The sequence below is a fragment of the Carex rostrata genome, chromosome 6 (assembly GCF_964058835.1).
Source record: "Carex rostrata chromosome 6, lpCarRost1.2, whole genome shotgun sequence".
NCBI classification, from domain to species: Eukaryota; Viridiplantae; Streptophyta; class Magnoliopsida; order Poales; family Cyperaceae; genus Carex; species Carex rostrata.
In genome coordinates, this window is record NC_135923.1 from 6,896,514 (window position 1) to 6,911,706 (window position 15,193).

The window sequence follows — 15,193 nt, forward strand, 5'->3', positions numbered from 1 at the left end:
GTTTAATAAGTATTTATATTAAAAATTATTTTTATAATAAGTTTGATGTATTTTATAAATCTATAACAAATTTTACTTTATACCATAATTATATTTATATTCGATTAATATTTAATATATATGCGTGTTCGCATCTATCATATATTCATATTCATCTTTGACAAATTAAAATGAATACGAATAGTATTCGATCAGTTTTTAACATGAATTCAAAGTGGATGTCAAAAGGAGATGCTGATTGAGTGGATGACAGAAGAGTAGACGCAATCGGCAATTCCCTTGCAAGTGTGGGACCCCAAGAATACTGGAAACAAATCTATTGCGATCCGAATTGGAACTATATTATTCTAAAATTTATGTTTTTCTAAATCTAACTATTGATTTTTTTTAGATGCATACATAAAAAACTAACTATTTAGAAATGCATTCACACAAAAAATTGAACGGTGGAATTTGAAAAGACAGAAATTTTATAGTACTGTAACTACCATTCGCATCGCAGGAGATTTATATCCAAGAATACTTAGATGGTGACCTCCTGAGGGGACAGAATCTTCGGATTATGACTTTTAGTATTTAGTAGATGCATAATGCATGACCTTTATGATTGTGTTAGTAACTTAGTACATTAGATGAACAATTAAGCATGTCAGCTTTTGTGGATTGTTGTTTTGGGAACTGTGTTCTCTGATATAGATGTATCGAAATTTTTATTTATACTACAATAAAAAAAAAAAATCAATATACTCTCTGATTTTGGGAGAATTCAACATCTATCTCGACCGTCAAACCAATATACGACTCTATTAGGTTATGAGTTCAAAATCCAAATGGGAGAAATCCATTATTGTATTACAAAGGTATTAAATAGTTGGGTAGTTTGAGCTCCAACTTTTACTCAAAAAAAAATATGCGACTCTATTATTGAAGAGCTGCATATTGATTTTGCATCTCTTCAAAAGTCCAAAAATGTACTGCAATATTAAATATATTTAGATTTTGAGGAGCCTCCAAACCAATATGCGGCTCCTCAAAAATAGAACCTCAGATTGACTTGACAGCTTGAATAGATGTGGAATTTTTAATAATATATTTGAAGTGTTTTGGTTTATTTTTATTTTTTTTTAAGAGTATAAATAAAAATTTCGGCCATATGTAGGCTAGAGGGAAAGACTGGGGGTAATTCACGGTCACTTTTGGTTGTAACTGGATTTACGTTTCATTTTAATGAAGCTGGACGCTAATCTTTTATAAAAAAAAAAAACTTGCAAAAGCTCATAATGAGATCATGGATAAATTAACTTATTTTTTATTGGGAGGTACACGGGCACACGGCGGTACCTCCTGTTTTATTAAGAAATACAACCAACTAGAGCACAAATTGAAGTTAATTTACCCATCCAGCAAACTGATAATCTATTTATATATTAGAATTATCCTATAGAGCACAAATTGAAGTTAACTTGGGCAATAGAATTATCCTAATATCCTTAACTTCAATTTGTTCCTTTATAAAGGGAGAATGTATAAAGGAACAAATTGAAGCTTTAAAATAGATTATTTAAAAAATAATTCTAATATCCTTTTCAATTCTTTTTGAAATAATATATTTTAAAGCTCTATAGAGGGAGAATATATAAAGGAACAATGCAGAGGATGAACATTTCAATTAAGAAAATTGAAGTGATCAATTATTCTCACTACAAACATTTTCAATCTAGCTAGCTTACAGTTGACAATTCTTTCACTTGTTAGTTTACTACTTTTTATTTGTAGATTTTTCAGTGTAACTGTGCAAGGCATCTCCAAATATGTAATTGGAGACGGCCCAATTTTACATCCCAATTATTTATTTTAGTTTTTGGTGATTACCCGGCCCGTAGGCCCACAACCCAAAGTTTCAGAATAATCTTTTCCCATGATCATAATATCCAAATCAATTCAGACTTTTCTGACGAAACTTAAAATTTAATACAATGGAAGCCCATTGGATGCTAATATAATTTTTTATCAGCATGTAAAAAAATCACAGTAATGAAAATTTGCTGATATCGATATCACCCATATAATTCAGTTCAAGAACACCAGCCAAGAAATGACTAGATATCGAAGGCAATTTTGTACGGGTGAATTGGTGTAATTTATATTTTTGTTCACCAGATAGACATTTTGGTTATACCTCCAAAATTCTGAGCTTTTCTTTTATTTCAATTCTTTTGATTCACACCTCCATAATCCATTACTTATATTTAATTGTTCTGAACCATAACAACAAGCAAACAAAAACTTAAAACCAAGAAATTTGTCAAGTGCAAGCAAACTGAGCGGTGTTATAATCTTCGTCCTCGTCATCCCCATTTTCTCCCGCCTCGGTCGTTTCCTCGAGCCTTCTCGGCTGCAGTGTTCTCGGCATTGCCAGGACTGCTCTTGACAGCACCTATGATTCTCTGTACGATACTACCATCATTCTTTTGCTCGTGCTCATGTTCCTCTCGGGCCTTTGCAATGTCATCTGCGTCCGACCTAGGCTCGGTCTCAGTATATATGCACCTCACTACGGTCTGCTAATTGCCTGGATGCCATATGTTCAACTAATTTGCTTTTCAATTTGGCTGCTTCTATGCGTTTGTTGTTTCTCAGTGTTGTGCCTTACCTCAGAACCTGACCGAATTATGGGTGATGTCGTGAGGAGTTCGTGATTTTATTCATATATAGATGAAATCGCCGGGTAAGGATAAAAATTATGATATCATGGAGAGGAAGAGAATGTGCTGACATGGTGGTCGGCGGCAGCGCTTAGTGAGTCACGTATCAGAATGATAAAGACACGTGCAAGGGGTAGGCTCAAAAATTGGTTCACGTCGGTCGCCATCGCCTGGAGGTAAGTAACTGGTGCTGGAATTAACTGGTGCACAGTCGAGGCAGATTCGAAGAGGGAACTAATTAGATCCGACGGTCCGATCCATTTTAAGATCCGTGCAGATCTAGAACTGATTGTTCGGACGTAGAACTAATTGACAATTTAGATCAATTTTAAATGGATTTTGTCTAAAAAAATTTTGGACAAAAACCTCATTTGTGTTATATAAACAGTTTCAATTACAGTTAAAAACAATTATATGGTAGTTAGATATGCTACTTGTTAGATAACAGTAAATAATTATATAATTCCAAAATTGTACATGTAGTGCTAAAAACAATATATAAATCATTCATTTCAATCACTTTTTTTTCTTTTCTAAAACTTCCAAAATTGATATAACCATGCAATAAAATAGCAACTCAATACATCAAAAAATTGGGTATATATATATATGTTGTTTTCTACTTTAGTCTTTTATTTTACTCATTAATCCATTATCAACAGTGTACATATTCCTGTAAAAATGGGTCTCAATCAACATATGTGAAGCGATGGATAAAATCAGCAAGTACGAAGGCAGTGTACATATTTCTCATAGAAATATATTTGTTAAATCAATCAGATTATATAAAACATCATGCGAATTTTGATGTAATTTTGGTGTAATCAGATTGAATTGAACATGGTTCTTGTACATCAATATATTCTGTTTTGGCGGTGTACATATTTTGAATTGTAATTACTAGTGCTGTATTTATATTTTGAACTGTAATATTCTTTTAGGATTAATATTGTAAACATTTAAAAAAACTGTTATAAAAATAAATTCGTTAAATAAAAATATTTCACCTTAACATTATGTGAACTTAATAGATTAACAATTTGATACTTAAAGGTACGGTGCATAAAAAAATAAATGAACATACATTTTATGTCGTATATATAAAGGGTTGTGGTAACTGACTGGTAAGGAGCTATCTAAAGCAAAGAAGTTTCGTTATTTTGTGTTTACATGTTGATTTATTATATTCGGACGATTGATTTAAACCACTTAATATAATCTAAATATTAAATATTTTGTGGGTAAATATATTTCATATAATTCATTTTTTTTTCGTTCATTGCTGTTTTAAAAAGGAAAAAAATACTGTAATTAGACGGTTTATATTATTTTACTATTATCATACTTGTGCGTTGCAATTAGGACTGCAAACGAACCGAACCAAACCGAACCTGCCCAGGTTCGAATTCGAATTCGAAATTATTTCGAACCGAACCCAATTCGAAATTGAAATGATTTCGAACCTAAAAGATCAATTCGAATTCAGTTCGATATAATTCAAATTGGTTCAATTCGAATCGAAATTAGTTCAAAATTAAAAACAATTCGATTAAATTTAAATTTTTTTTATTTTTTTGGGACAACTGCTGCCCAAAGAATAGGTCACGAGTCAATCTTCATGATGACTCATTGACCATGACCAAGAGTAGAGATCTCTCATGACCCTTAACCCCCTTATATGAAGAACTCAAGAGCTCCAAGCGCCTTTTGTTTTGCTTGTGGGACTAGGCATGCGCAAAAAACCGAATATAGGCATGAACAAAGCGGGGTGTTAGTCTGCCAGATATCTCATTTTTAGGCACCCGAGTACCCAATATGGCCCATTACTTTGTTCGGATATGGCTCATTACTTCTCACCAAGGAGACAGGACTATGGCACAGAAAATCCAGAAGACTTCTTCCGACGACTTCACTTACGACAAACAAGTACACGCGCTGCGTAGACGAATCGAACCCAAAAAAGAATTGCGAACCTTTCGAATCGAATCAGCCTGGGTTCGAATTCGAAATTGATTTAATTTCAAATCGAACTGATTTGAATTAATTTCGAATTTAATTACTTTCAAATCGAATTTTTTTTGAACTTTTTTGAACCGAACTCGAATCGAATCACGAATCTCGAATTTTTTGTGCACCCCTAGTTGCAATAATAACATATTATAAAAGAACAAAAAATTTAGATTAAATAACAAATAATATTTCTTTAATGATATCTACATGTAAATAATATTATTTTATCTTTTTGACATATTTTTATCAGTGTTCTAAATAGCGCGCTATAGCGTTTTTGGACCCTAAACGCTAAGCTATGGCATAATAACACGCTATTTGAGCTACGGACGCTATACCGGTAGTAGCTGTCCGCTATAGCGCATAGCTTGTAGCGCAAATATCGCCCGCTATGCAACATGAACTGTTTTTTTTTTTCAATTTATATGAGTTTTAAATAAAGGCTTAGATTGAATATATTAAGATATTTCTTGAAGTAACAAGATGATACTTACTATATATTAGTTTGATTATCTTGAATATATTAAGATAGTTAATTATGCCATGATGTCTAGGTTATTTTGAAATTTAAATAGAAAAAAGATAGATTATGTCATGTTGCTGAATATATTTTGAATAGAAAAATGTGGATAGTTTATGATATTAGTATTACTATGGATATTTTGAGTCGCAATTTGGACTTTGTATTGGTTCAATATGAATATTATAATTTTTTAATTAATTTAATATTATTTATTGTTCTATGAGGCTTAGATAATGTTGATATTTAATACAAATATATGATATAATTTTTTATAAAAATATAAAAACGCTATGTAGCATAGCTTTCGCTATAGCTTTTTTTGTAGGCTTCCCGCTATGACGCGATAAACGCTATTTAAAACCTTGATTTTTAAAAACAAATCTCATATAAAATAACATATTAAATGATAATATTCATTAAATGAAGACATGACCAACAATCAATTCAAAAATTCTTTGATTGATATTTAAAAAATAGAAAGAAATCGAGATCAATCAGAAAGATGATACAATTTGCATGAAGTATGTGTCAAAATAAATTTAGATTTCTAGACGTAAAAAACTCATCAAAAAGGAAAAAGATGGTTGATATTAAATTTGAAATTTCTGTCTTTTAATCAAAATTATTGACATATCAGGATATTTACATACTTATATTTCAATGCATTTTTTCTAACTTTCAAAAATAATAAAAATAATGGAAGCCTCTAATTGTCCACAGAAAAACTATCATTTGACTTCCGCAAATACTGTAAAACTCGTCCTTCATTCTGTATATTTACACAATATATCACACAAAATACGTCAGTTAATAAAATATCAACTATCTCGTATTCAAAGTGGTCCCAAGTTTGTTAGTAACAGTTTACAACTTGTACAACAAGACAAAAAAAAATGCACTTTCAGAGGGATTACTTACTCTACTCTCAGAAATTGCAACTATTGAAAGTTATTGGCAGTTAGTGTTAGTTATTAACAATTATTTCGAAAAAAAAACACGTGATAAAAAGGCAAAATTAAATTTTTCGAATAATTTTTATGAGAAATTTTTTTAAATTTTTTTTATTTAATCAGCATACAAAAGAATTATATAAATAATGAATACTGTTAAATTGTCACATTTAAACTATAAAATTGCAATCATGTAAAATTGACAGATGAAAACTATAAAATAAAACGTACAAACTATAAAATTTCAATACTTTAAAACTGTCACCTTTAAACTATAAAAATAAAATGTACAAACTATAAAATTTCAATAATGCAAAATTAGCAGATGAAAACGATAAAACAAAATGTAAAATATACAAAATTTCAATACTGTAAAACTGTTAACTTAAACTATAAAAACAAAACGTACAAACTATTAAATTTCAATAATGTAAAATTAGCATATGAAAACGATAAAAAAATATAAAAAATATAAAATTTAAATACTGTAAAACTGTCAACTTAAACTATAAAAATAAAACGTACAAACTATAAAATACCAATACTGCAAAACTGGTATATGTAAACTATGAACCAATTGAATGTATACAACATTAAGAACATCAAAAATAAAAAGTGAAAAAAAAAAACTATAACACTTCAATAATGTAAACTAACATATGTTAACTACAAAAATAATAATTGCAAACTATAGTTCAAAAGCATCTGTTTAACACAAACATAATATTCAGCACACAAATATATCTGTCGAATCACAAATGATGTTCGCCACTGCTCTTCAATCCAAATCGCAAATGATGAAAACCATAGATGATTGTCGTGTTCTTCTTTCAAAAGTAAAATCGAATACTGTAAAACAAAATATCGAATCTTGTAAGTTCTTAAATCAGAAAAATCAAATCAACGACATCACGAATTCAGCCTCCCTGTTTGACAGATTTTGTAAAATATTATATAACCATAAGATGAATACTGTAAAGTCACAAGATGAATACGGTAAAACAACAAAGTCAATATTGTAAAACAACAAGATAAACAGTCGATCTATCAAAAATTAGAAAACTAGACCAAATCGATAGGTGACATATTAGATCAAATTAAATCAGACTCAAAGTATTACCAAATCAGATCAAGATCAACTAGAATCTCCGTAAAACATCATCTCACTGCCATCGCGATCGTCACTGTCGTCGCTACCGCTCCTCTTCTTTTGATCAATCAATCTAATTCTTATCAAGCGCATCACCTCAATCTAATTATGATTAATTGAATTATGATCAATTCACTGATTAGGGTTATTATGATAAATCAATCTAATTCTTCCGCATCTAACTATTAAAGCAGGAGAAACACTACAAAATTTAATAACAAATACGAAAATGAAGACTCCAGTCTATCTATGGATTTAACTCATCGGACACACATACCTACATAATCCCCCATAAAGAGAGAATTTGTATCTAGCGCATCACCTCTGATCCATTAAAATAGCCTTGGCTTGCTCGCAGAAGTCTTTGATCTCTGACTTAGAAAGGAACTTGCACTCGCGCAGTTGTTCAATTTGACGGTCTAGATCCTCATGCTCAGACATCGTCGCGGTTGATCTGAAATTAGGGTTAGGGTTATGGTTTCTCAATTGGAGAGAAGATCAGGCAAGAACGCTTAGGAGATGGAAGAAAGCAACAACAGCGGTCGGAGACGGATCTGAGGTCAATGGTGGGGGCAGATTTGAGCCCAATGGTGGATCCTTAGAGTGGAGAGAAATTGATGAATGCCATCGAGAGAGAAGGAGAGAAAGGAAGTGAAATGGATCAGAAATTTTGTTTTTGTAAAGGGAGAGATGAATCGAATTTAAAAAACGGAGACAATCAAATTGAGAAAGTTTATTTAAAGGAATATCGTAGGTATAGTTAGTTCATAAAAATCTGTTAAACGCGAGTGGATAAGATCTATGGACAAACTGTGGACAGCAGTCTGTGAATGAGAACCTTTTCTCAAAAATAATCTAGAAAATATAAATTTTAGTCAACACAGTGTAATGTTGTGTCATGTGTGTTATATTGGACAGCCATATTTCTATTCATGTAATTAGTTGAGGATTTTGATCCATCGACTATGAAATAATTAGACAGTGTTTGCAGTGGTTAAAAAATTGTAATTATAAAATTTATCCATTTGAAATGTGAAGTACATTACAGTAATACCATGCATGCACATGATAAATAATAGAACATGTATAAATTATAGCGTTCAACAAAAAACTTGATTTACAACAGTTTAATTATAACGGACTTTGATGTAATGTCAAACGAAACTCAACTTATACGAATTTGAACAAAACCAATCAATAAGTCTAACAATATTTCTATTAAATCTTGCTATTCTTAAAAAAAAACACCTTTAAAAAACATTGTCAAATTATCTGAAATATCCTTTATCAAAATATTCCAACCTTCACTGGAACACATTATATACGAGTAAACATTCTCTATGGTATCATAGGAGATAGAATACTTCCAGCACAATCAAATTCACTTCGAAACCTATTTAAAATATAGAAAGTCTATTTTGAGATTCATATCAAATTAAAACGGACGACTTGAAATCTCATTCTCCACGGTCAGTCGTCAGTTGGGTCTTAATTTAAAATATAGTGTCAGTAATAAAAGAAAGCTAAGAGGAGGGGAATCAAAATCGAGTCAAAATTGAAAACTGTAGAGCGGAATGCGACGGTGAGTATATTCGGTCGTCAGAGTACAATGGCGGTCAAAAGAGCGGATCCGATCGTAGAACGAGATAAGAATTAAGATATTATAGTGATTATGAGTATATATAAGTAGGATTAAAAGAGTAGATCTAAGAATTTAGAGAGTGATTAAGAGCGCAATTAGAGTAATTTTAAGTAATTTAAAGGATTTCGTGAGAATAAAATATAGTAGATTTAAGAATTAGAGTCATTTGACTCGTTGTAAATATATTTTTTTTTCAATCAAATTATTGGTAGATATTAAAGTCAATAACTTAAACAAAATAATAATAATAAGCTCGAAGAAATGTTGGATCGGTCTGGCCCATAATAAGAGATTAAAATATCAGCTATTTTTGGGTGAGTTAGCATCTGTCATGTCACATTTTTCATTGATAAAAGAATATTTACAAAATTTTGTAGCCATAGTCACATGAGATGACCATTATACAAAGAATTAATTTGCCATGTGCACAACAAGGGATTCATAGACTATTGATCTTGTAAAAGCGCACAAAATAAAACATGTGCGAGGCACCACAAACCAATAATCACCATTGTTTTATTACTCTTGAAATCGGGTTGTCGTCTCTCTTCATCTCTTCGTGCAACGGACGATTAACTGCGTGACTGATACCCTGCTGTCCACTGGACGCAACAGAGCAACGCAGAAAATCGAATGAGTACGGAGTATCTCACCGCGTGCGTGATTGACGTGTACGGTGTCTATTCGACTATAGCGCAGAATTTTCATTCAAAGGGTCAAAAAAATATCGAATCGGATTTAAATAGCTTATTGGGGCTGTTCAGCAAGACTTCCTTAAGCCTCCTTAAGATTAAAGGAGCTTCATTTAGCTTCCTTAGCCGCTTAATTTTGCCGAACACCGATTCCTTAGCACGGATTAAGATTACCTCCTTTAGCCTCCTTTTGTTCGGATCTTAATCCTTTGCTCAGGTCTTAAGGCACCTCTACCCCTTCCTTTAGCCTCCTTAGCTATCACTCACGGATTAAGACAACCAAACTGTTGAGAAACAAAATTAATTGTTTATAAATAATAACCTTGGAACCGTTAAAAGGTTATTAATTTCATCATAGGGAAAAGGAGCAGCTAGTTTCAAGGAAAAATGCTACTCTACTTTTACACCTTTTTAATGAACAGTAGGCAAACGTTAGAATAGATCATAGGCTACCGTTAGAATAATTTTTCTATAAAAGCATGTACAGTTCACTTGTAAAGATCAGAACATTCAATATAAAATTGTTGTTTATCATTTCTTCTTCAAATCCTCAAAAAGTCATCATGGTATCAGAGCAATAAAAGGGTCCAGGGCCAAAAAATATACTCAGTCTGTGTTAAGAGAGACAAGGGCAAGAGCCAAAGCAACCCTTCCTCAACACATACCATATAAAAAAAAACAGCAAACCCAAACTCAGATTCCACCAACTGATACACAATACCAGTGCCAACAAAAAAAAAACCTAGAAAACATGTCATCATCTGACAACTCCAAAATTACCACTATAACCCTCACTGGAAATAAAGATTACATCCCCTGGTCTAGATCCATCCAAATAGCCCTCAGTGGTAGAGGAAAATTAGGATTTATCGATGGAACCATCAAAAAACCAAAACCCGCAAAACAAAATGAACCAAATGAAGAAGAAAAAGCAAAAATAGCAGAATGGCAGACCACAGATCATCTGGTCATGTCAATGCTCATCAACACCATGGAGCCTCAAATTGCACGTCTATGCATGCTCCTCAGTTCATCCAAGGCAGTGTGGGACAAGGTAAAAAGGCTATACGGCCAACAACAAAACTTTGCTCATATTTTCAATCTGAAACAGGAGCTTTCACAAATCAAACAAGGAAGCAAAAGCAGTTCACAATATGGAACTGAGGTGCTGACGAGATGGGAGGAACTCCAAATTTACCTCCCACCTACGGCAGATCCAGAGGAAATCCAAAAAAGGGCAGAACAAGACTTAATATACACTTATCTGGGGGGTCTTGACTCAAGTTATGAGGCCATAAAATCTCAGATTCTGAGCTCACCCGAACTGCCATCAATCGACTCAGTAATGGCAACCATTGAAAGAGAAGAGACACGGCGCTCCAATATGAATGCACATAATACCTCTGACACGGCCGAAAACAAAGCCTTCGTCACTAGAAACCCTAACCCTAGAGGCGCGGCCAAGACGAGAGGAACCCCAGCCACCGACTGGTGCGACCACTGCAAGCGCGCAGGGCACAACCGAGATGGGTGTTGGGTTCTTCACCCTCATCTCCGACCGGCCAGATCGAAGGGAGAAAGGGGGAGCAGTTGGGGCAGTGCGAGAAAGGCAGAAAAATTTGGCGGAATGGGAAGGGGCGCTGAATCAGTCTCAAATGAAGGGGCACCTACGCAAATAACTCAACCAGATATGCTTCAAAAAAAATCTGATGATTTTGGATCTTCTGTGGCGCCCTCCATGCAATTAGCTCAACTCATGTCTCAACTAAGCACCTTCTTACAACAGCATGCATCAGGTTCTTTTAAAATATCCAATTTCTCAAAAATTTTAAAACTATTAAATGATTATGTTCCAAAAATTGCTAATTTTTGTCAAAACACAAAAAATTGGATTGTAGATTCTGGTGCTACTGATCATATGACATGGGATCTAAATAAATTACAAAACCTTACAAAATTAAAAGAACCTCAACATGTAATTGTAGCCAATGGTAACAAAGCTAAAATTTTTGGTACCGGAACCACAAACTTACTTAACAAAAATGTTAAGGATGTCTTGTATCTACCAGATTTTAATTCAAATTTATTGTCGGTAAGGAAAATTACTCAAGACTTAAACTGTGATGTTATTTTCTCACCAAATAAAGTGATATTTCAGGATCGGGTCACAGGGAAGAAGATTGGTGAGGGAATGGTTAAAAATGGTTTATATTATCTAGAAGATGCCATCAATAGATGTTTTGTGTCTGTGAGTCCGGTAAACCGTGACAAGTTGCTACACTGGAGATTTGGTCATCCATCTGACCAAGTTTTAAACAAACTTTTTTGTTATAACTTAGATTCAAGTAATTGTGATGTTTGTAAACTTTCTAAACAAACTCGATTACCTTTTCCTTTGTCTACAAGTATTTCGGAAAAATGTTTTGATTTAATTCACTCTGATGTCTGGGGTCCTGCCCCAGTTGATTCATATAACAATTTTAAGTATTTTGTTACTTTTATTGACGATTATTCTCGTACAACCTGGACTTATCTTTTGAAATCAAAAAACGAAGTGTTTTCTTGTTTCCAAGAATTTTTTAACTTTATTGAAAATCAATATAGTGCTAAAATTAAAATTTTTAGATCAGATAATGGAACAGAATATGTCAATAAAAATTTCTTAGAATTTTTCAAACAAAAAGGAATTTTACATCAAACCACATGTGTGAATACACCTCAACAAAATGGAGTTTCTGAAAGAAAAAATCGTCATCTTCTTGAAGTTACTAGGTCACTTCTTTTTCAAAATAATGTTCCAAAAATCTATTGGTCAGATGCTGTGCTAACAGCAACTTACCTTATAAATAGATTGCCAAGCGCAAGGCTAAAAAATATGAGTCCTTTAGAAATTCTTAAGGGTAGGAAAATTGATCTTGATCACATCCGAGTTTTTGGATGTGCATGTTTTGTACACATAAAAATGCATGACAAGTTAGATAAAAAATCTGTTAAAGCTATATTTTTAGGGTATTCTTCGGAAAAAAAAGGCTATAAGTGCTATGATCCAAAAAATCATAAACTTTTCTTCTCGAGAGATGTGTCATTCTTTGAAAACGAACCGTATTACCAATCAAATGAACAAGAAAATACACAAAGTCAACCAATTATGTTATCTCCAAATAATTTTATATTTCCTGAAGAAACAAATCAAGAACAGGTTGAGCAAATTGAGGAAGAAGAACAAGGTGAGACAAGCACAACTTCTTCAGGGGGAGAAAGTGAGCAAAATGAGTCAAGTGAGGAATCAACGCAAGAAGAAGTTGCCTTGAGAAGGTCCATACGACAAACTCGACGTCCTGCAAAATTGAGGGATTATGTGTCTCATCAGGTGATGTATCCAATTCAAGATTTTTTGTCTTATAAAAATATATCTCCAGCATATCGGGCCTATTTGGGTAACATAACAAATCGAACCGAACCAACAACCTTTAATGAAGCCAACCAAGACCCAATTTGGCGTAAGGCTATAAAAGATGAACTTCAAGCCTTAGAAAAAAATGACACATGGGATGTTGTTTGCTTACCAAAAGGTAAGAAACCTGTAGGTTGTAAATGGGTATATAAAATTAAATACAATAGTGATGGTACAGTCGAAAGGTATAAGGCTAGGTTAGTGGCTAAAGGATTTACCCAAACTTATGGTATTGACTACCAAGAGACCTTTGCACCGGTAGCAAAAATGAACACGGTTAGAATTTTGCTATCAGTGGCTACCAACTTAGGATGGAATTTGTTTCAAATGGATGTAAAAAATGCATTTCTTCAAGGAATTTTGGAAGAAGAAGTATACATGACTCTTCCTCCAGGCCATAAAAATATATCGAATCCATCAATGGTGTGCAAACTAAAAAAGGCAATTTACGGCCTAAAACAATCTCCAAGAGCATGGTATGCCAAGCTTAGCTTTTCTCTTTTGAAAAATAATTTTATTAAAAGCACAGCCGATTCTTCTTTGTTTGTCAAACAATCACAAAATTATATCATCATTATTCTTGTGTATGTAGATGATATTATCATTACTGGAAATAATGATGAAGAAATTAATAAGGTCAAGTTATACCTGAAAAATGAATTTGATATCAAGGATCTTGGAAAACTCTCATATTTTCTTGGAATAGAAATAGCTCACTCTAGTAAAGGCTTATTTCTGTCCCAAAGAAAATATATTCTTGACTTGTTAAAAGAAACAGGTAAGCTAGGAGCTAAACCAGTCGGTACACCAATGGAAACCAATGTTAAACTTGGGACAGAAAGTGGTGAACTACTACTGGACATAGGACAATATCAAAGATTGGTAGGAAAACTCATTTATCTTACAGTTACCAGACCTGATATTACATTTGCAGTTAGTGTTATAAGCCAATTTATGCATGCTCCACGCACAAGTCACTTGAGTGCAATTGAAAGGATATTAAGATATCTTAAAGGCACTCCAGGTCAAGGAATATGGATGAGGAAAAATAACACTAATGACGTGGTTGGTTTTTCTGATGCAGACTGGGCCGGAAGCTGCGACAGAAAATCAACAACAGGATTTTGTACTTTTGTAGGTGGCAACTTGGTCACTTGGAAAAGCAAGAAGCAGAACGTTGTGGCAAGGTCAAGTGCAGAAGCAGAGTATCGAGCTATGGCATCCACAGCAAGTGAGCTTATCTGGATCAAGCAACTACTCAGCGACATGAAGATAGAGAATGCAGGAGCCATGAAAATGTTTTGCGACAATCAAGCTGCGCGACACATTGCATCCAATCCAGTCTTTCATGAGAGGATAAAGCATATTGAAGTCGATTGTCACTTTGTCAGAGAAAAAGTGCAATCGGGAGAAATAGAAACCCCATTTGTCAAAAGCAAAGAACAATTGGCGGATATCTTTACGAAAGCACTCGATAAAGCTAGTCATCAAAATATACTTGGCAAGTTGGGTTTAATCAATTTATTCAAACCCAACTTGAGGGGGAGTGTTGAGAAACAAAATTAATTGTTTATAAATAATAACCTTGGAACCGTTAAAAGGTTATTAATTTCATCATAGGGAAAAGGAGCAGCTAGTTTCAAGGAAAAATGCTACTCTACTTTTACACCTTTTTAATGAACAGTAGGCAAACGTTAGAATAGATCATAGGCTACCGTTAGAATAATTTTTCTATAAAAGCATGTACAGTTCACTTGTAAAGATCAGAACATTCAATATAAAATTGTTGTTTATCATTTCTTCTTCAAATCCTCAAAAAGTCATCACAAACATCAGTTTCTTAAGCTTCCTTAAGACTTAATCCTAACTAGGATTAAGAGGTGTTGCCGAACAGCCTCATTGGATTTAAACCTATCAACTCTTGATAAAAAAAAAAATGACTTATATTTTCTAATATCCTGACTTATAATTTTTGATCCTAACTTATAATTAATATTACCAATCATAATTCAAAAAATTTATTTTGATTTTAATACTAAATTTAACTTGAATTACAAATCAAACATC

The 15,193-nt window shown here is 33.0% G+C and overlaps 1 protein-coding gene across 1 annotated transcript; it reads left to right on the forward strand.

Moving 5' to 3' along the window:
• Nucleotides 1–10,423: 10,423 nt before the first annotated feature.
• LOC144555617 (uncharacterized) lies at nucleotides 10,424–14,701 on the forward strand. Its single transcript, XM_078304013.1, has 4 exons — nucleotides 10,424–11,468; nucleotides 11,571–11,725; nucleotides 11,831–11,929; nucleotides 12,872–14,701. Exons 1-4 carry the CDS (start codon nucleotides 10,424–10,426, stop codon nucleotides 14,690–14,692), a joined length of 3,120 nt encoding a protein of 1,039 aa, XP_078160139.1. The 3' UTR covers nucleotides 14,693–14,701.
• The last annotated feature ends 492 nt before the right edge of the window (nucleotides 14,702–15,193 follow it).